We start from the raw sequence: 21,060 nt of genomic DNA, 5'->3' as shown, positions 1-21,060 counted from the left end.
CCCCAAAAATGATCGCATGTCCTTACGTGTCTGGGGTACCGCACACCTCTCCAAAGCTTGAACTTTCTTCACCTGCGGTCGCACAACACCCTGGCCGATGACATAACCCAGGTATTCGGTCTCCTGTTTAGCTATAGCACACTTGGTGGGGTTGACCGTTAGGCCGGCATTCTGAAGACGCTGCAAGACTTCTGCGAGATGTTGCACATGTTCCTCCCAGGTGTTACTGTAAATGACAATATCGTCAAGGTATGCAGCAGCAAAAGGTAAGCCCCGTAACACTTGGTCAATTAATCTCTGAAACGTCGCCACGGCCCCATGAAGGCCAAAAGGTAACACCTTAAAATGGAAAAGGCCCCTTGGTGTTCTGAATGCAGTCAAGGGCCGTGAGGGTGGAGTCAGTGGAATTTGCCAATAGCCTTTAGAAAGGTCCATTGTTGTGAGATATTTGGATTGGCCCAAACGATCAATTAGGTCACTTATGCGAGGGGTAGGATAGGAATCAAACTGTGATACGGAGTTGAGATATCGGAAATCTATACAGAACCTTATACTCCCGTCTTTTTTTGGCACAAGGACTATGGGGTGACACCACTCACTGTTCGAAGGCTCAATAATTCCCAAGCGGAGCATAAGGTCTACCTCTTCCTGCAAGGGCACCCGCAATCTTTCCGGTATCCTATAGCTCTGGCGTTTCACGACAGCATCAGGTTTCAGTATCACACCATGCTCAATCAAGTTGGTAAACCCAGGATATTCAGAAAATACCTTAGAAGTGAAGAGAACTTGTACTTGGGACTGCTGGGAAGCTGTTAGATGATCTAGCCCGATTTCTCCAGGAACTGGCTGTGGCAGATACTGCTCATCAGATTCTTCCTCTTCAACACAGCGAATCATCAGTGACTGTGCCTTTTCAGGACGAGGAACCCACTCTTTCAACAGGTTGACATGCAGAACCCGACTAGATCGATCTTGACCCGGCATACTGATTTCATAAGTTGTAGGACCCAGGCGTTTCTTGATTTCATAAGGACCCTGCCATTTCGCTAGTAGTTTACTCTCTCGACTGGGCAACATGACAAGTACCTTTGTACCGACCTCCAGGTCCCTTTCTCGAGCCAGAGGATCATACCACGTCTTCTGCTTTTCTCTGGCTTCTGCCAAATGATTCTGAGCCAAACCGGTCATCTTCTGCAAACGTTCCCTCATCTGTAGAACATAGGAAACAACACTGGTGGGCTCTTTTTCAGGACTCCCTTCCCACATCTCCTGGAGCAGAGCCAATGGGCCTCTGACATCACGGCCATACAACAGCTCGAAAGGAGAAAAGCCTGTGGAAGCCTGAGGGACTTCCCGATAAGCAAATAGAAGATAGGGCAACCATTGATCCCAGTCTTGACCAGTCTCACTGACAAACTTCCTCAACATCTGTTTCAAAGTCTGGTTGAATCGCTCAGTCAACCCATCCGTTTGGGGATGATTAGGAGTAGTACGCAGACTCTTAATTCCTAAGAGCTGGTAAACCTGCTTCAACAAGGTAGACATGAAATTAGTGCCCTGGTCGGTTAGAATTTCTGCAGGAAATCCGACCCTGGAAAATAACTGGACCAAGGAAGTAGCTACAGGTTTCGCCTTCACAGATTTTAATGGAAATACCTCTGGGTATCTGGTGGAGTAGTCCGTTATCACCAGCATGAAACGGTTCCCTGAGCGACTCCTCTCCACAGGTCCAACGACATCCATTCCGAGCCTCTCAAACGGAGTATCAATAATAGGAAGAGGTTGTAGTGGTGCCTTTGACGGACGTCTGAGAGATACCTTCTGACAAACAGGACAGCTTTTACAAAATTGGGCCACATCTACTTTCAAACCAGGCCAGAAAAAACACTTCTTGATTCTTGCAGTGGTCTTGTTTTTCCCCAGGTGGCCAGCCCAAGGAATCGAGTGACTCAGATGTAACACCATCTCTCGAACACACTGTGGAACCACAAGTTGTTTCTGGTCTCCGATCTCCCGATAGAGTATCCCCTTTGTGATCCCATATCTGGCTGTATTGTCATCTATAGGCTTCTCTCTTACCTCTGCAGCTCTAGCAAAGCACTCCGTGAGACTAGCATCTTCCTGCTGCATCTGAACGATATTGGTGGGCATCTGGAAGTTCACAGGTAAGTCACAGGCTAAATCTTCACTCTCTGTAGGAGCAGCATATTTTACCTTTTCTTGCCTTTTTTCTCTTCTGGACTTTCTCCTCTTCGACACCCCGGTTTCAATCTCTGCATTGAAGAAAGGTAAATTACTTAGTGTGTGTTCAATCCCCTCTGACTGATTCGCCTTTGCTCTGGTCACCACCACATTACACTGTCGAGCCGGGTACAACAACTCCAGCAGCACTGGTATATCTTGACCCAGAATCACAGGGAAAGACAAGTTATCAGCAACCCCCACTTCCACCAGGTAAGTCTGTTCTTCGATTTTAACATAAACATTGGCGGTTGGTAACAGTCTCTCATCTCCATGTACACAGCAAATAGGCAATTTTTTGACTGTACTGATCAAAGAGGGTGATATGAACTTTCTTCTTACCAGAGTCTGATCACTGCCGGTGTCAATCAAAGCAGTCAATTTCTCACCATTTATTTCCACATTTGTAGTTTTCAAAGAGCTTGGGGATTTGGTTCCCTCCCTCCTTGGCACAAAACATAGCTGTGTAAGCGGAGCGGAGATCTTCGGACAATTTGGCTTAGTGTGCCCTTCTTGACCACACAGGTAACATATGGGAGGTCGTTTAGGAGCAAAATTCAATTTGGCTGAAGTAGGATTCCTCATGTAGGGCTTACCGGACCCCTCCGACTTCCTCTGCTGAAAGTGAGGCATGTCGAGAGAACGGCGCTCATTGACAGGTTTCCAAGCCCACGGCTTACTCTTTCTTCTGGCTGCAACAAACACATCCGCCAAAGACGCTGCTTCCGCTGCGGTTCTAGGATCTCTCTCTCGAATCCACACCTGGAGTTCAGGGGACAGCATTCTAAGATATTGCTCCAGAATGATGATTTCACTCACCTCCTCCACTCGTTTCCTCTTAGGCTGGATCCACTTTCCAAAGAGTTCTTTGAGCCGGTTATAAAGTTCTATGGGACTCTCTGATGGATCTACGGATAAGGAACGGAACTTTTGTCGATAAGTTTCGGCATTGACATCATATTTCTTTAATATAGCATCTTTCACTTTATCATAGTCAGTAGACTCGTTCACATCCATATGGACATAAGCTGCTCTTGCTTTACCAGTCAGCAAAGGGATTAAATGCCAGACCCAATCAGTTTTAGTCCACCTACAAGCAACAGCAATCCTTTCAAAAGTAACAAGGAAGTGTTCCCCTTCATCAGTGTCACTCAGCTTCTCCAATCGGGGTATCTGAGATAATGGTGGGCCTATATTGTTCCCAACCTGATTAAAACTCTGCTGATGAACTGCAGCCTTTGAGTTGCCATCAGAATCTAAATGATCCACATTGGGCCTTTCCCGAGACTCCCGGTCAACATCAGGTAAGTGAAGGTTGGGAGAGATGCGTGCTTGGACCTCTATTTGCAGAAGACCAAACTGGTGCTGGAGAGCCTTAAACCGTCGCTCCTGATCCACCTGCTCCTGCTGTCTTGCAGTCTCCCGGCCTTCCGTCCTGGCCATATGGGTTCGAAGCAGATTTGCCAACTCAGTCACCGAAACGTCTCTGTCTCCCATTGCCTCGCCTCCTTCAGCTCCTTCCACCATGTCCTGGTCCTCCTCACCCTTTTCTTCCTCTTGCTGCAAGGGCGGAGCCTTAGGCCCACCTCTCTTTGAGGTACGACTCATTAACCGGGGAAAAAAAACAGCCTCGAGGGGCAGAAAAGAACAAAACACCGCTTTGTGTCCTTGACTGACTGAAAAATCCCACCGCTGCCACCATATGTGAGGGACCGAGAAGCCAAGAACAAGGAACACAAGCGTTGCGCAACAAATGGGTCTTTATTTGAACCCCAAAATAACTTTACACACTTACAACAAAAATAAACAAACAGAAACCGAGATCAAAACAATTGGACAAAAACCAAACAAACAAACTAAAACTGACCTGCTCAAATGAACAAAGCAACAGTTTATAAAGGAAGGGATGGGCCCATTACAAATTAAGAGGGGAAACAATTTAACTTTACATACAACATATAAGCTTACATAAATCAAAATCAAATCAAACAGAGATACATTGTAAATAAAGATAAGGAAAGCAAAATGTAATCAAATATCATAAATGTACAACTAAATCAATTAATTAATAAACACATCAACGTTCCTTCCTCCCCCCGGAAACTCCCAGTGAATGGTACGTCCAGACGGAACCAATAAGCTTAAATATGGTGTTCCTGCCGGACTCTTGTTTTCCGTCACACCAGGATGCGGCTGCAACAGACCATGGCTGAAGTTGATCACCGGTAAACTTAAACTCAAAATAGAAACAAATATAAATAACAGATACAACATAACTAACTTGTGTGCACTTCAAATCAGTCACAATGTATTGTAAAGGTAAATATAAACTTACGCAAACCTAACAATAAATAGAGAATGAATGAATTGTGTTTCCTGTGGTTACTTATGCAATCATACTGAAACAAATGAAAATGAATAAGTTTAAATAAAGCTCATTCTGAAATGAATGTCCTTTGTATAAATATATGTATGCATGTGTGTGTGCGCTGGATACATCCACTTTACCGCTCTTGTGCGGCCACCACTCGGGCCGTCACAAGGCTCAAGTACGGTAAACGCAATACTATTGTTCACACAAATATGGAAAACATGTCACTTACTCATCCCCATGTTATTTCAGACCCTTATGACTTAATTTCCTTACAGGAACACACAGGAAGTTTAAGTTATAGTACAGTAGATAGATGTTATTTTAACAAATAAAGAAAGGATTGCCTAGGAGCTGCCTTAAAATGAAGCAGACTTCATTTTAAATGGTCATGATCTTCTTATTTTGTGGAGATGCCAACCTCTGTAGCTCTACCACTGGAGAAAGATCAAAGTCAGCTTGGATCACTCGTGCCTTGATAAGCAATCACATAATAGCCTTGACATCATTGAATTGCCGACATTGAAGTTGTATGCCAGTCAATCACTGTTTGTGGATACCGTAGAAATGAATGAGACATGCCATAGTCGTCAGTGATTTCTCTTATAGAATACATTTAGCTCATTGTTAACTTCAAAAAGAGATAAATCCTAAATGAATGTTTAATGGCAAACAAGATTAGCCGACATGTCGATTCATTAAGTGATAAGTTGTTTCCTCACAAAAGTGGTTTATACATCCATTCCTGTTGTAGAACAGCTTTACACTTATTTTTGCTAACCTTCCTGGAGGCTCTTGTTAAGACACATTTATGGTCCTTTACGTCTTTTTGCAGCTTGAACGTATACGTCACTGTACTTTTTCATTTATATGGAAAAGAACAAGTCATGCAGGTTTGCTGAGTAAATAAATGACACTACTTTTTTTTTGGGGGGGTGTACCTTTATCAGCAGACACATTGCCTGCATCCAAAGTTGCATGTTCTCTGAGGGTTCTTGTTTTGAATAAGTACCTACTTTGCAAACTTTGTTCAACATGGAATGAAGGTAATCTGGACGTACGGCATACGTCATGTTGTTATTGTCATGTGACGTACTGCTTCACTGCCACTCGTCTTCTATGGCCTCATGGGATAGATAGTCAAATGCTACTGGTAGGTTCAGTGATCAGAGGGTGGAGATAGGTAGTTTAAGGGGTATGTAAGGTGGGAGGAGTTGGATCTGGATCCCACCTCGCAACCTGGATCTTGTGTTCTGCAGTGAGAACCATCTCTGGTTTTCGGAAGCTTTCAGAGTTTTCTCATAATTGTCACGCACTGCTCAGGTTTGGTGTGAGCCTTTCACATCCTCCTGCTGTGTGTGTGGGTGACGTCTGTTTCACACTGCAAGCGAGAGCAGCGCATATTTTTTTTGGCATGCATGTTAATCAATGAGTGCATTCACACTAGCAGGAGCGGCGCATGAGCAGCAGTGTAGCGGGGCGTTTGGCACCGAGTCTATTTTTGCTGCGCTGCTGACGCTCAATTAAAGTGAAAGCACACTTTCGATAGACAAAATATATTTTCTCACAAAAAAGTGCTAAAAATGCACAGAACAAGCATGTCTAGTGTCTTTTAACACGAATTGGAGTTTGTCGGGAAAAAAATGAAAATTCAAAAATATGTATAAAAGATTTGCCCATTTAAACCTAGTTGTTTTTAATTATTCAGTTTGATTTCTTTTTCCCTCGGTGGGTCCCCATAACCATCATGTCGCTGCCACTGAAATGATCTACATAGATAAGCAAATTATAACTTAAAACATTTGATCAAACTCTTAATGAACAATTAATCTTGCTCAGGATCTTACGTTACAGTGGAGTATATACATAAGAAATTTGTATAAAACTTATTGACCGCTTCTTTGAGTAATGTATTCTGTAGGTATTGCACTCGTGTTCACTTATGATTGACATGGCAAACTTACGCCTTTTATTTATTTTCAGTTCTTCAGTTACAGAAACAGTGCTATAGACACAATAAACTCACATGACATCTTCAGCATTCGGCTGATGAAAATATGATGAACGCTCAGCGTGTTCACCTACGGTTTGGTTAGAAACACACCTTTACATTTTTTTCCCTAGATTCTCTAGCCTACACAAACAAATAATTAGATTCGAAAGTATATTTATTTACAGTGAAATGCACTAAACAAACAAATTTGAATTGAATTTAAACTGTCATACCTAATAAACATAATATTCTCACTTAACAGTTAGATAAAATGAGTGATTTGAAAGATGTTTTTAGCGTCATTACTGCATTTACATGATCCTTCAGAAATCAACAGCCGAGTAGAATTTTTTCCAGGTTTCTTTGATGAATAGGGAGTTCAGAAGAACAGTATTTATCTGAAATTGAAATCTTTTGTAACATTTATAAATAACTTCTCATCACTTTTGATCAATTTAAAGCAGCCTTGCTAAATAACAGTATTAATTTCTATAATCTCTTTAAAGAATACAAATAAAAGAAATAGTGACTCCAAGCTATTGAATGGAATAGTGTATAATGTTACAAAAAACGTTTATTATTATTATATATATTTTTTCAGATAAATGCTGATCTTTGGATCTTTCTATTCATCAAAGAATCCTGAAAAAAAAAAAAAAACTCAACTGTTTTAAAAATGTATAATCAGCTAATTGCCATATTAAAGTGATCATGTGACACTGAAGACTGGAGTAATGATGCTGACTGGAGTAAATTCAGCTTGATCACAGGAATAAAATACATTTAAAATATATATTCAAATAGAAAGCAGTTATTTTAAATAGTAAAAATATTTCAAAATGTTATTGTTATGCTGGACTATGGATCAAAGATCATAGCGGTTCGCTGCTGTGAAGCTGTACATACACTTCCAGTGTGAAAACTCTGGCGAGTCTGATAATAATAATAAAAATAATTCATTACATTTATATAGCGCTTTACATTGATCTCCTCAACCACCACCAGTGTGCAGCATCCACCTGGATGATGCGACGCCAGCCATAGTGTGCCCACCACACACCAGCTTATTTGTGGAGAGGGGACAATGATAAGCCCCTTCACACTGCACATTGGTCCCGGGAATTTGCCGGAAAACTGCCGGATTGCCTTCTGTGTGAAAGCAAACACTTCCCGGGATTGATTCCAGGATAGATCCCGGATTGGGGACCTAGTAAGATTGCCGGGTTGAGTCCCAGAATGAGCTCTGGATGCATTACCAGTGTAGTTTCCGTAATCTCAGTGTGAAAGGGGCTATACTGTCCCTTTATACAGAGCCTAGCTCTGTGTGTGTGTGCATCAAACCAAATTTTCCTGCCAAGCATTGGACAGGCCTTTATTTGGATGTAGTTTGTGGACTGAAATTTTCACAAAGTTACCAAAACTGTCAAAAAGACAATCGTTCAGTGTTTGTTGCTGTTACGTGATGTAGCTGTGTATAACTGGGGAGAGATGTGGGCTGATGACATCATGGAGGTCATCGTATTTATATACAAAATATACAGATTTGTTGTCCACACTAAAACGCAAGGGCGATTTATCCACTCTGGGACCCGGTTTAAAAAAATCAGTTTCCCTCTCCCAAAATCACATCCTGTGGTCTCTTAACTTGGCAGATCACATCAATTGATCCCTTATTGATGGCATGCAAAATGTAAGCCTGTTTTAAGAGTTCAATATTACTTTCATGTCATCAGTCAAAATAATGAAAATGTGTGTCTAAAATATGTACATTATTGGTAAATAACAGCTTTAAAAAATAGCTTGTAAGATAAATTTGATTCAGCAGAGAGGTGTGATTTAATATGAAAAACTTAATAGTGTAATGGCGAACTAATAACAACCAAATTAAGTGAGTACAATTTTTGGATTATTCAAATAAATGACAATGTATGTCACGTTACAGTTCTGTGTTATTAATCCTTCTAGGCAGTTTCCTCATAGATGCATGTTAATATGGCTATTTAGTTTAACCTTTGTTATTGTTAATAGCTACAGAAAGACATCTAAAGAGTGTCTTTAGAGTACGTCTAATGTCTCTCTCCTGGTTGTGAGCTTCTCGTCTCGTCCATTATCTCAAACGGAATTAGGATTTCTCACACTCAGCATACATTAGCATGTAATGGATTAATACACTCAGTTTTAGCATCAGTGTGAACAGTAGTGTGTGCATAGGTATTGACAGTAGCCTCTTTTCCAGTTCTAACAATGGTAAGGAATGGTTACAGTTATATTTCCACTTGGTTGAGCTTGGTTCGGAACGTCACGGTTACAAAAAGTTATTTTCCAGCTCTATTAGAGAATGGTTTGTTTTCTGCTGGTGGAAAAAAAACAGGGTTTCCACGGGTCCGTAGTTTAAATGGTTAGTTCACCCCAAAATTTGTATTCTGTCTTACAAATTAAGATATTTTTGTTTAAATTTGAGAGCTTTCTCACCCTGCATAGGCAGCAATGCAACTGTGCTCACATATTGTATTTTAATACAGCCAAATTGCCCTACCCCACTCAAATTGTATTAATTTTATTTGTGCAGGTCTTAAAAAAGGTCTTTTTCTTAAAAGTCTTTTTAAAATTAGATTTTAAAATTAGATTTAAAAAATCTTGCAGATATCCTGGAAAAGTGGCTTACAAGTAATATGGATTTATATTCATTTAGTTGTAGCTCAGATTTGTAAAAATCAATGACATGCACACAGTTGTCTTTCACACACCCTTGTTCTGTTAGTCGCGGTTCATTTGCATTGTGTAATGTTCTTTAAATCACTGAATGCTAATGTCTCATCATAACTCAAGCCTCTCATCTCACAAAATAATGATTAAGTGGATTTGCAGTGTGTTTTGCAGGTTTTTTTTTTTTACTTTGTAGGTGCATAACATTTCATAAATTTAATAATTACTGAATCTCAAGTGTTTTCACAACTTCTGGTTTAGGATTTGCAAGGCTAGGCTTTGAGAACATTAGATTTTTTTATCTACTTCTGAGAACAAATCAGGAAACAGGAAGTGCTGGAATTCCTCTGGGATGAAGTCTAAATGGCCCTTAGCGACAGAGAGAGATTTTGAGAGATATGCATCTCTGTCAAGTGCTGCATATCTCTTTATTTATACTTTGTTTCTACAGTAATACAGTCAGGGCGGGTACACATGCCACAATAAGAGTTTGATGCACCTCAGTGGCCTGAACTGTTATAATGTGAGTGCAATGGAATACTTGACTCCATGGATTTGTTGATGCCCATGTGTCTTCTCTCTGATTTCCTCTATTTGCTGCTCAGCTGCTGAGGGTCTTTAGAGTGCGGCTGGCTATGACAGCCTGAGCAGAAAGACTCGTTGGTGGGGGGTGGACTCTGTGACTGGGTCGTAAAAGGACAGGAAGTTAGGGAGGTGGAGGTCAGCCAAGATCAGCTCAGAGGCTCAGCTGAGCCCAAAAGACACACTGTAATGGGCCAAGCTCCTCTCTTCTAGTTCTGACTGGTTTTGTGATGCAGCCTTTTCTCTGTACAAAAGTGGTTTGAACAGAAAACATCCACTAAATAAAGGGCTTAAATAAAGCGTTCTCTCTTTTCTCAGTGTGAGGTCTCAGTGCTCCTTTCAGATCCAGCACAGAAACGCTCTGGTCATATCTGCCCTTCAGAATCAGATTTCTGTTCAGTTTCTGTGAATGTGGAAATGGAACAACCCCCAAATTGTGTTGTGGATTTAAATTATAATTCTCTCATAAGTGGTTTTCTCTGCTTTCCATTAGGGGTGGGCGATATCTCGATATTAAAAATATATAGAGATATTTTTTAAACACGAAATGGATTTTGACATATCGTATATATAGATATTGTTTATATTTAATTCTGATTCCACCACTTTGCTTGTTTGCCTTCTCTGTGCTGTGCTCGCCCAGCTCGCTATCCCCCCACCTCCTTGCTTTTGTCCCCCCTACCCTCGCGTGGACAGAACTAGTCAAAAAACAAAAAACAAATGGATTACTGGCTCCATTATATGGAGATACCTCGGTTATAAGGCATTGGGCGAACAGCAGGCAGATGTCTACTGTAGGGCCCTATGATTTCCGCGATGCATAAAAACGGAATTTACAGTTTAACGCGGAATGTCACAGAATTTGTGAAATTTTGAATGAATTAATCAAAAGTAGGTCATTGGACTTACATCAAATCGTGATATGGACTAATATCTGCAAATATTAAGCCGGAAAAGTCTATTTAAATATGAATCCTGCATGTTCTGCGTGTCTGTGTTAAATGAATGGCGCAGAAGAGCGTCTTCATTAATTAAACACACTGAATCGCGCGTAACGCTCGCGGTGATTTCAGCTTCTGTCGTCTCACTAAATTAGGACGTAAACACATGAAGAACATCTCCAGAACTGCACCGAGAGTCACTTCATGAGCATCTGACCATTTGATTTGAGTAAAACTAGCCCATATCACATAATAGACTGTAGTATCACATACATAGAACTGTAACGGTTTGTCAAAATAAAAGTATTTGCCAGAAATCTGTTACTATTGTTCAGCAGAATGTACATAGCCCACTACTGCTATTAAAATGAAACAAACATAATTTTTTAAGGAATAAATCAAACATTTCTTCCATGTTTTATTTTTAATGGTAAATCCCCTTTGTTTACCAAGAAATAAAGTTTGCTGAATTTTAAATAATTAAAAGATAAATTAAATGAATGTTTTATGCCTTCATTTGATAACTATAAAAATGTAAATACACAGAATTTCTGAAGGGAAAAAAACATTTCACAAGTCTATTTTAAGATTTTTTTTGTAACTAATTAAGTTGTTTTTATTCATTTAAATAATTAAACATGCTAAAACACAGAATTAGGTAACAATAAAACATATGGTGAAGAAAAAATAAAACGTTTCATAGGGCCCTAAACGTACTATTTGGCATATTTGTTTTTGGGTGGTTATTTTTCCTGTAAAGATATCGAGATATATATTGTATATCGAGATATAGCTAAATATATTGAGATATATTTTTTGCTCCATACCGCCCAGCCCTACTTTCCATGCTCTGCAAATAGTTTTCTGCAAACAGTGTTTTTTGTGTGTATTTTCTTTCTTTCTTCCTGGTTCACATTTATTTTTTGCACTGATAACGTGTTTGGAATTCAGCCAGACCTCAAACACAAAGCCTCTACTTGCGTCCGGATCAGTGAGAAAGGTCTTAGACCCTCAGCCTCAGTTAGGAACTCTAGTGTTGCAGGTTATAAACTAAAACAATAACTTGTGTTGTGCCTAACAAAGAGTGGTAAAATTACCATAACACACTGCCTCTTTTGCTCTTCTTTTACTCATTACAGTGTGAGTGTTTCACAGTTACTGAATCATGTTTAATGAAGCAGGATTAAGAAAAGACAAACTAATCGTTTGTGACATCAGCGGAGAGAGTCTCTAAACTGACGTTTCTTTCAAAATGTAATCACAAAAATTTGACCAAAACGAAACAAAGGTACAAGACTGTGTACTTAAAGGTTTTTGTTTTTTATTCCAACGTGTTATTTTGGCAAGGTTTACTTGCAATTTGTCTGATTGCACAAAATCACAGGTAATGTAGTTTTAACCAGGAATTTCTATGTTAAAAAGTTATTTAAAATAATGTTCACTTTCAGGTTCAAAACTTTCTGAAAATCTTTTGAATGGCATTTTTTCAAATTGTATTAATTGAGAGACGATGTTATTTTTAAAGTCATGAAAACCTTAATCTAATCATACATGTTTCCTTAAAGAAACAAATTCCTTAATAATATTTATAGCCATTTGTTAACTCACCATTTATGCAGAGTCATTTAATCCAGATCCATCATTTCAGCCAAGCAACAAGCTATGTCGTTTGCTACTGATTTTTTTTTTTTTTCATCTGTCTTTTTGCTTTACAGGAAAGGCATGGATTCCCAAGCAGAAACCAATGGAGATCCATCAGGAGCAAGCCACAACCCTTGACCCGGAATTGGAAGAGGCACTTTCTAGCGCTACTGACACCGAACTGCATGACTTGGCAGGTAAAAACAGCTAGAGAAACTCACAAACAGAGTGGTAATAGGAGATCAACAAGCTAAAATCACTAGGATTAGTTTTTATTGTTCTAAGCCTGAATGAACAGCTCTGTGCTATCTATTGTTCTAGTGTTTTCTATTACTCTCTCTGCTATAATTTTTCCCTTCTTGACTCTGGGGGTCTGAACGCCCACACTGCATCCATCACAGCTCCAGAATAAAACAGCAAACATGTCCTGTCTCTCTCTAAACAGCCTCTTTCAGCACGCTGCTTTAAGAGATTGTCCCTGGCTGGTTTCCATTACTGCATGATTCATTATAACCCTGATACACTTTATTCATTTCTTGTGCTGAATGTGTTTTTTGGTCAGCTGTGCCAAAACACAGGAATGTGAATGTATAACCCCCATAATTATATAGTGAAAAGCTGCACATAAGCTTTAAACAGCATTTTTTTAAAATGGACTGTGAATTATTGCACTTTATACCTTATGATGTCTTCACCCTAATAGTGGGTGCTTTTAAATACATCATTGTGTATATTATAACATTTCTATATTGTGTTGTCCAGCTATTCTTGGAGTGACCACACTAGTGATGAGCTCGCAGAGTTATGACGGCACCTGTACAGATGGTTATAACAGTGAGTTGATTTCATCTTTCAGCAGATATTATAGTTGTGTAACTTGTGTTGTGTTTTCAATTCCTTATTTCTCAGAATGTAAATGTATACTGTAAATGAGTTTTCCTCTCATGCATTCATGACACGATGGAAGCTCATTTCTTTGTGAATGTTGTGTCTGACATAGATGTTATTAAAGGAGAAAAGGTAAAGCCAGTTTTCGATGAGCCACCAAACCCTACAAACGTGGAGGAAACGCTACAGCGGATAAAATCCAATGATTCCTCGCTGACTGAAGTCAATCTCAACAACATAAAGGTAAAGAGATTCAATTTAATACACTAAGTAAGTAATCTTGATATTTTAAAGTAATCTTGATATTTATGATGATTATTAATTTTATATTGCCAACAAAATATTACCAAGTACAGTTATTCTAAACAACTGCATTTGGAGGCATTTGACAATCTGGATTAAAAATAAATACTTTGGACTGGAAATACACAATATATATATATATATATATTTTTTTTACATTTTGAAAAAAAAAACCCTCTCAATATATACATTTAAATTATGTCTGTATCACTTATTATATTAGTTACATTGATCATGTGGCTCCTTTGTACAGATGGCCTGATTTTCTTGGTTCCACTAAAGCACAGGATGCTCTATGAAGCATTCTCAAATTATTTTGAAGAACATGAATATCAGGTTTTGTTCAGCTCAGTAAAAGGTGGACACAGCAAATATTACAATACTCAAATTATGGTGATTTTGTGAAACATTCAAACGTTTTCGCTAATGGTCGCAGACACTATGATTATTTTAAATATAAAAAATACATTTTAAATGACAGAATGAATTACGTAATTTTGGAAATCGAACTAGGAATAATGGGCATAAAAAAAAAAAAAACAGTTTAGCTGCCTAAAATATTCTAAAAATCTTTGAAATATTTGTTATGAAATTACTATTCCATAATGTTATGAACTTGAAAAGGTCTAGGGCATGTACAGCAACATTTATATATTAACGTACTGCTGAAGGTGGGGGTATGGTGGAATAACACATGACAGACTCTTTCAAAGGGAAAAATAAACTGGGCTTTATTCACAACAAGCCAAAAGGCCACTGGACCCAGTCAAAAGAAAAATAATGTACGCTTTGTACAATGTGATATTATAAGCAAATAAACAAACAAACAATAAATGGGAAAAGAACAAAAACGGCGCCAAAGGAAAGAACAAAATATAACAAAACAATCCTTACTCTAAACCTAATCTAACCAAAACAAAAATGTAGAACATAAACCAAAATCTTTGGTGAATCCGGCACCCGAACTAAACTACCTAACAAAAACAGAAATACAAGGGTTGACGCTCACTTCTTACCTGGTGTGTCTAAACAATCATCTGCTACGGGTGCAGTGTATATCGCGATATATTAACCTGCGTTCTCTTCGCAGAATGTCAGTTTTTAACCGATATCTCCGAGCGAATGAAAAGCTAGACACATCAAACTAATCTTGCCCATGTTAGAGCGCAACAAATATTATTAGTACAAAGAAACAAAGCACATAGCACACAACTCAATTTGCGGGCAGAAACATAGACAAAAACTCTTTGAAAACAAATTTGGCTACAAAGAGCTCGATTCACTACAGAGGAGAAAGCATGAATGAACACGCGACCCCTTTAAGCAGAAGGACAGCCTCCAATTGACTCTCAAGCTCCGCCTTAATGATGACTGACGTCCGACTCGGCCAATCACAGCAACCTGCAAGCAGAGAGAGTAAACTAGAGACAGAGAGAAGATAATGAGCACAACAACCGACACGTGCTCAGTACACCACGTGCACATATCAATGAAAACAAAATACGTGTGGAGCGTAACACATAAACAGACACACAAACTAGAACTAGAATAAATATCTTTTTCCTGAAACCTCCTAACCCACCAGGTTTACTTTTTAACTTTCAAATTGTGGATTATTTCGGATATCTGTTTTTGGCTTTCGCTGGGATCTATGTTATTTCATTATATAAATTCATATGATTCTATTCTTAAAAAAAAACACACACAAAAGAACAGCTTTTTGTGTTCTATTTATTTGTTTGCTTTTTATTTATTATACAATGAAAAGGCCTCTAAAACTAGCTTGCTCTGTTCTATTTCAATTACATTTAATAAAAAAAAAAAAAAAAAAAAAAAACTTGCCATGTGTATTACATTAAGCTGAGATTCTTGTAGGGATCTCTTGTAGGGCTGATCTGAATACCATTTTTTGATCTTCGAAGCTTCGGTAGTAATCAACACAGAATATTCAAAGCTTTGGAGGAAGGGGGCTGAACATTCTTCTTTCTAACACTGTCTACATTGGACACGAGCGGCACAGCAAGACACATTACAATCAAACCTATTATGCTGTCTACACTGGATGCGGCGCATGCTGCTGACAGTAAACCATTGCTGCATTCTATTTATGACGTACTGACAAATTTCAAATTAATTTCAACGGTTTGACGCATGTCAGTGTAGACCGACTTTAGCTTTTGCGGCGCGGGGCATCACGACAACTGTTGCGTCCGGTGTACACAGTGTAATACAGGCAGGAATCTCTGTGTCTGTCTGTTTTCATTTTTATTATGTAGAGAACCATTCATCCAGTGGACTTCACACATGGCGGGTGTGTTGCTGCGAACTCAAGGGAGTGTAGTATGTCATTTTGGTGCAATATGGACTTGCCACACATTTAGAATGAATAAACTTTTAATAATCTACAGAAAAGCGCGAGCCAGAAGAGGGACGCCTCATGCGGGCAGGGCTTATATGCTCTGAGAATGGACACTGCACTAGTGATACAAAACACACAGTTTTAATAAAGACCAATTATTATTAGGCTGGGCTACAATATTGGTTTTTTTTTATGACTGCCATATTTGCAAGTATTTTCCTAGCAAATTAAGTTCATGGTTTTACCATGTGTAAAATTACTGAATAACATGGCGGATAAAAGTTTTTACATTAACAATATACTACAGGCGTACTACTTATAGAACTCTTTTTCAAACTAGGCCAGTTTCAAATTGCATATTTGGCACACTGCCTTTGTCTTGTCCTTACTCAACTTAAAGTGCTCCCACACAGCTGAGGTCTTCTGCATTTTTGTCTTCTCTTCTAGAGGAACTGAATCATTCACTCATGGGCGATTCATATTCAAGGGCGAATGAGAACAATTTCGCGGGGGATGCTAGGTGTTCGAGAAAAAATAATAATAATTTGAATCTCAAAACTGATAATCGAATGTAAACTTACCAAACAAATATTCAAATAATCAAATATTCTGTTCAGGCCCTCTTGTTGATTTGATTCATTTCAATATCCTCATTTGTAAATCCGTTTGGATAAAAGCGTCTGCTAAATGAATATATGTAAAAGTACATATGACCTATGACAGTGTTCGACTCCAAATTCATAAAAAATGGAGAGCATGTTATAAAATCTCAGAATGAAGGCCATGACAATGAGTTTAGGGACATACAGAAGCGTCCTGATACATGAGATGCTATGTTCATTTTAATGTTTCCCTTTTCTTTTCTTCCAGAACATTCCAATCCCGACTCTAAAGGACTTTGCAAAAGCCATGGAGAGAAACACTCATGTGAAGAAGTTCAGTCTGGCTGCCACCAGGAGCAATGACCCTGTTGCCGTGGTGAGTGACATGATTCATTTCAGATGTTCATGTGTTCTGGGTTCAGATTGAACAAATGCTGCCTTAAGGGATGCATTTGTAATTTTTTGTGTAAAAAAAAAAACTTTCTGTGTTCCTTCCAAACATGTCTGCTGGTTTTCTATCATTGCTGGCGGTTTCAGATAAGCAGCATTTGTTAAACCTCTGAAGATGTACGTAGTTTGAAATGCATTGCACTCTAAATAGTAGATGATAGGCTCTTTACTTGTAACTGGTTACTGGTGATTTGTCTGTGTCAAGTAGGTTGTCCATCTTCACTAAAAGTGAAAGGCAGCTTGAAGCGCAAATGCTAAGATATATATGGAAGAGATGCGGCTCTCTTGACACTATGTTTAAGCTTTGTGTGTTTCTCTGTGTTCACTGCAGGCCTTCTCAGACATGCTACGAGAGAATAAGACGCTAAAAAGTTTGAATCTGGAGTCTAATTTTATCACTGGCGCAGGAGTTCAGGCTCTGGTAGAAGCTCTGCGGGACAATGATGCGCTCACAGAGATCAAGATTGACAACCAGGTACAGCACACAACTTCAACCACATGTTCTTCTAAAACCAGCAAGATTGTTGCAGATCAACTTGCCACATTAATTTAGAAATGTGACGCTAATATTAAGCAATTATTGTCACGTGTGCATTTTTTTTAACAGCTTCATGAAATGTGGCTTATCCAGTCAACTTGGACTTTTTAAATATTTTTAGCTATATATATTTTTAGCTGGAATGCATGAAATTGATAAATAATTAAGAAAGTGACATTTACAAAATACTTATTTCAAACAAATGCTGTCCTTAATCAAAGAATCCTAAAAAAGTCACACACACAAAAAAGGGTTTCCACAAAGATTTTAAGCAGGACAACTAAGTTAAATTTTTATAATAATAATAAAAACTATTTCCTAAGCACCAAATGTCTAAATATTTCTGAAGGATTATATTCCATTGAAGACTGATTGGTTTATTGGCTGCTGAAAATTCAGTTTGGTCATCAAAATAAATAACATTTTAAAATATATGAAAATACGAACAAATAAATGCATCCTTGATGAGCGAACAAAACTCCTTTTAAAAGCATATAAGGGGGTCAAATGATGTTGCTAAAAAGAAAATTATTTGTGTATTTGGTGTAATGAAATGTGTTTGTGCGGTTTAAGGTAAAAAAAATACATTATTTTCCACATACTGTCCATTTCTGTTTCTTCTCCTCTGTTTCTCCTCCGCCTTTCTGAAACCCGTCGTTTTTTCTACAAGGCTCATCGTTCAGATGTTTTCAAGCAAAAACATATGAAACGTCTGAAGCGATAAGAGCACTATACAAAGTGTTTAGAGCAGGGGAATTTAAAATTCCAGCAAAATGAATGAATATATAGCGTCACCTTAACATGTAATTACTAGGGCTCTCAAGCGATTACAATTTTAATCTAATTATAACATAATGTACTGATTAATTAATCACAAATTAAATGCACATCAATTTGGCCTGAGAAATTACCCCAAAATGATAGTCAATGTCGTGTTAAAATACATTACAAAATGACAATAATAAAGAAATATTTTGATTCAACATAATTTATTACACAAACCTTTAGCCTACAATATGGTCATAACATTGTTTTGTTTTTTTCAAAAGCTGCATCTGAAGTGTCACTGAGGTATATTTACAGACTTTTCAGAGCTAGCATGAATGCATTTACACTGCAATTAGAATAAATAATACAGAAAGATTAATGGATTAGTCGGCCACTGCATAATGGGCCTTAATTCAAAGGTATAATTAATTATGATTCATCTGTAAATGTCAGCACAGGTCTGGATACTAAAGTCGTTGAAATGTGTTAAAACCCTGCTATTTATAAGCACCATGCAAACTGAATTCAAATGTTACTCATATTAAAATGTCTGTGTGTGTGGGCTTATATAAGCATGTGTTAAAGAGACAGTTCTGATGTGTGTCCTCTCTGCTCTCAGCGGCAGCAGCTCGGTACGTCGACAGAGATGGAGATTGCTAAGATGCTGGAGCAGAATACAAGCATCGTGAAGTTTGGGTACCACTTCACCCAACAGGGTCCCAGATCCCGCGCTGCTGCAGCCATCACAAAAAACAACGACCTAGGTGAGAACACAACCTAATGCACATATGATCGGATTAACAGAAACAGGCTCGCACAGATTCATTTTTGGACATGTGCCATTCTGTAAAGCTGTGCTGCTTCCTTAGAACTCCACCCACAGAATCTGCTGTAACCATGGTAATAAAGCCGTGGTAAAGTAGCCCTAGAGTGAAAAACTGGTCACGTACACACTGTACATTTTCAGGAGTAACAACATCATTTAACATCATTTGACACTGTGGTAAACATAGAAACGCTTTTGCCTTCTCACATGTTTGGTATTTTATGAATGTGCTTAGCAGAGCACATTCATAAAGGGTCGCCATGTCTAATTGTTATTTGTTGTGTCTTTGGACTTGTGATTTGAGTTTGTCTCATAAAGCAGTCCAGTTTGTAGAGTTAAACTAGGCAGGTGACGGATACTTAAAAGAAAAACACAACTGCGATACGCACTGAAATACGTCATTAACAACTAATTGTTCAGTTTGGTTCTGTACACACTAAGTAGAATTGATGCAAATGCAGAAGTGACTCCCATAAATTACTGAACTGTGTGTGTGTACAGAACCGGATTAAGCACTAAAAGGTGAAATGATTTAGCTACAGTGTGTACGTGTGAGTTGATTACTGATGCACATCTGTAATTTACATATCAAGTCATATTCAGTACTCAGTAACTAAGCACAGACATTATTTAACAGGTACATGTCACATCTTGTTTGTCAGTCATAACAGAGCTTATAAGGCAGGGTTCCTATGGGGTTTGGAAAAGTATTGAATTTGATTCAAGTATTTTCCAGGTCTGGAAAAGTATGGAAAAAGAAAGGAGACTATGGAAAACTATTTTTTTTTATATATATATATAATAGAAAATTCTAAATTTAATGAAAATAATTTATCTCACAAGAAGCGAGGTTTCATGATCGCCAAATATGACTGAATGAATTCAAGGTGCAATTTTTCATTATGCAGGACTGGTTTTATACTGTCAGTCATTTTGAATTTGAATTACCTTGACTTTTGGGATTTTTCTCGTATTATTTCTGAACACATAATATGTATGAGACAAGTTTGTACAATATGTAGTTGTAGTTCATGTACATGTTTACATCACGTTCACATCATGTTGACAACTTCATGTGTGGTGCGCATGAAATAAAATTTTATGTAACTAGAGGGTAAGGAAAGAAAAAGTTACTTGAATCATGTTGTAGTTACATTTTCAAGTTGACTAGTCAACAATTTTCAAATGTTCCGAAAAAAAATATATAGTTTACATTTTTTAATTTTTTTTGCCAAATCGCCCAGCCCTAGTTAGATGCATTTTGTTTACACTATTTTCTTTGCACCGTATTTCGTAACTCAAGGATATTTGCAAAAATAAAAAAATATACAGACTTTTATGAACGCACAAGAAACCATTCAATTTAGCAGATAGAACAATGCACACTGAGCCACCTGTTGTGCCACCAGCCCATTTCACAGTGTGGTTTATTGTTCTCCATAGACTATCCATTAAAGAGACCTAATGCCTTGAGATATGGCATACTGACCCAATGAAAGACAAATCTTAAACACTTTTTTTTTTACGGTACCAGTCTTTTTTATAGACCCTTGAACTTGCGGAAAGTTATGCCATCAGCCTATTTCGTGTCCACGACCACAGAGAATGTGTTAAATTGGACCTCAGGCCTTGATATTAGAGGTACTACCATAATAAAAGCAAACTTTTGAGCAGGTGGATCTCTGTAAATTCATGTGCATCCATGCTCTCGTTTTATTCATATTAAGATGGCGGTGATAAAGAAATTAAGGTCATATAAAACTAGAAATTGTAATGCGTAAACATGCAAAACCTTCCCATACACATTTAAATGGTTTCTCGAAAGCACGAAAATAGTTTCCTTTATGCATG

The 21,060-nt window shown here is 38.2% G+C and overlaps 1 protein-coding gene across 2 annotated transcripts in view; it reads left to right on the top strand.

Annotated features, from left to right (window-relative positions):
- The window catches only part of LOC113061873 (tropomodulin-2-like), a 34,212-nt gene that overhangs the window by 8,033 nt on the left and 5,119 nt on the right, over nt 1–21,060 (top strand). For both annotated transcript variants that reach the window (XM_026231354.1, XM_026231353.1), the window contains exons 4-9: nt 12,550–12,672; nt 13,238–13,309; nt 13,476–13,606; nt 16,896–17,003; nt 17,409–17,552; nt 19,003–19,147. In XM_026231354.1, coding sequence (XP_026087139.1) covers nt 12,550–12,672; nt 13,238–13,309; nt 13,476–13,606; nt 16,896–17,003; nt 17,409–17,552; nt 19,003–19,147 — 723 coding nt within the window. The remainder of the gene's footprint in view (nt 1–12,549; nt 12,673–13,237; nt 13,310–13,475; nt 13,607–16,895; nt 17,004–17,408; nt 17,553–19,002; nt 19,148–21,060) is intronic.

The sequence above is a fragment of the Carassius auratus genome, chromosome 43, assembly GCF_003368295.1.
Source record: "Carassius auratus strain Wakin chromosome 43, ASM336829v1, whole genome shotgun sequence".
NCBI lineage: Eukaryota > Metazoa > Chordata > Actinopteri > Cypriniformes > Cyprinidae > Carassius > Carassius auratus.
The sequence above is the reverse complement of the archived record's forward strand: the minus strand, read 5'-3'. Positions and strand labels throughout refer to the sequence as shown.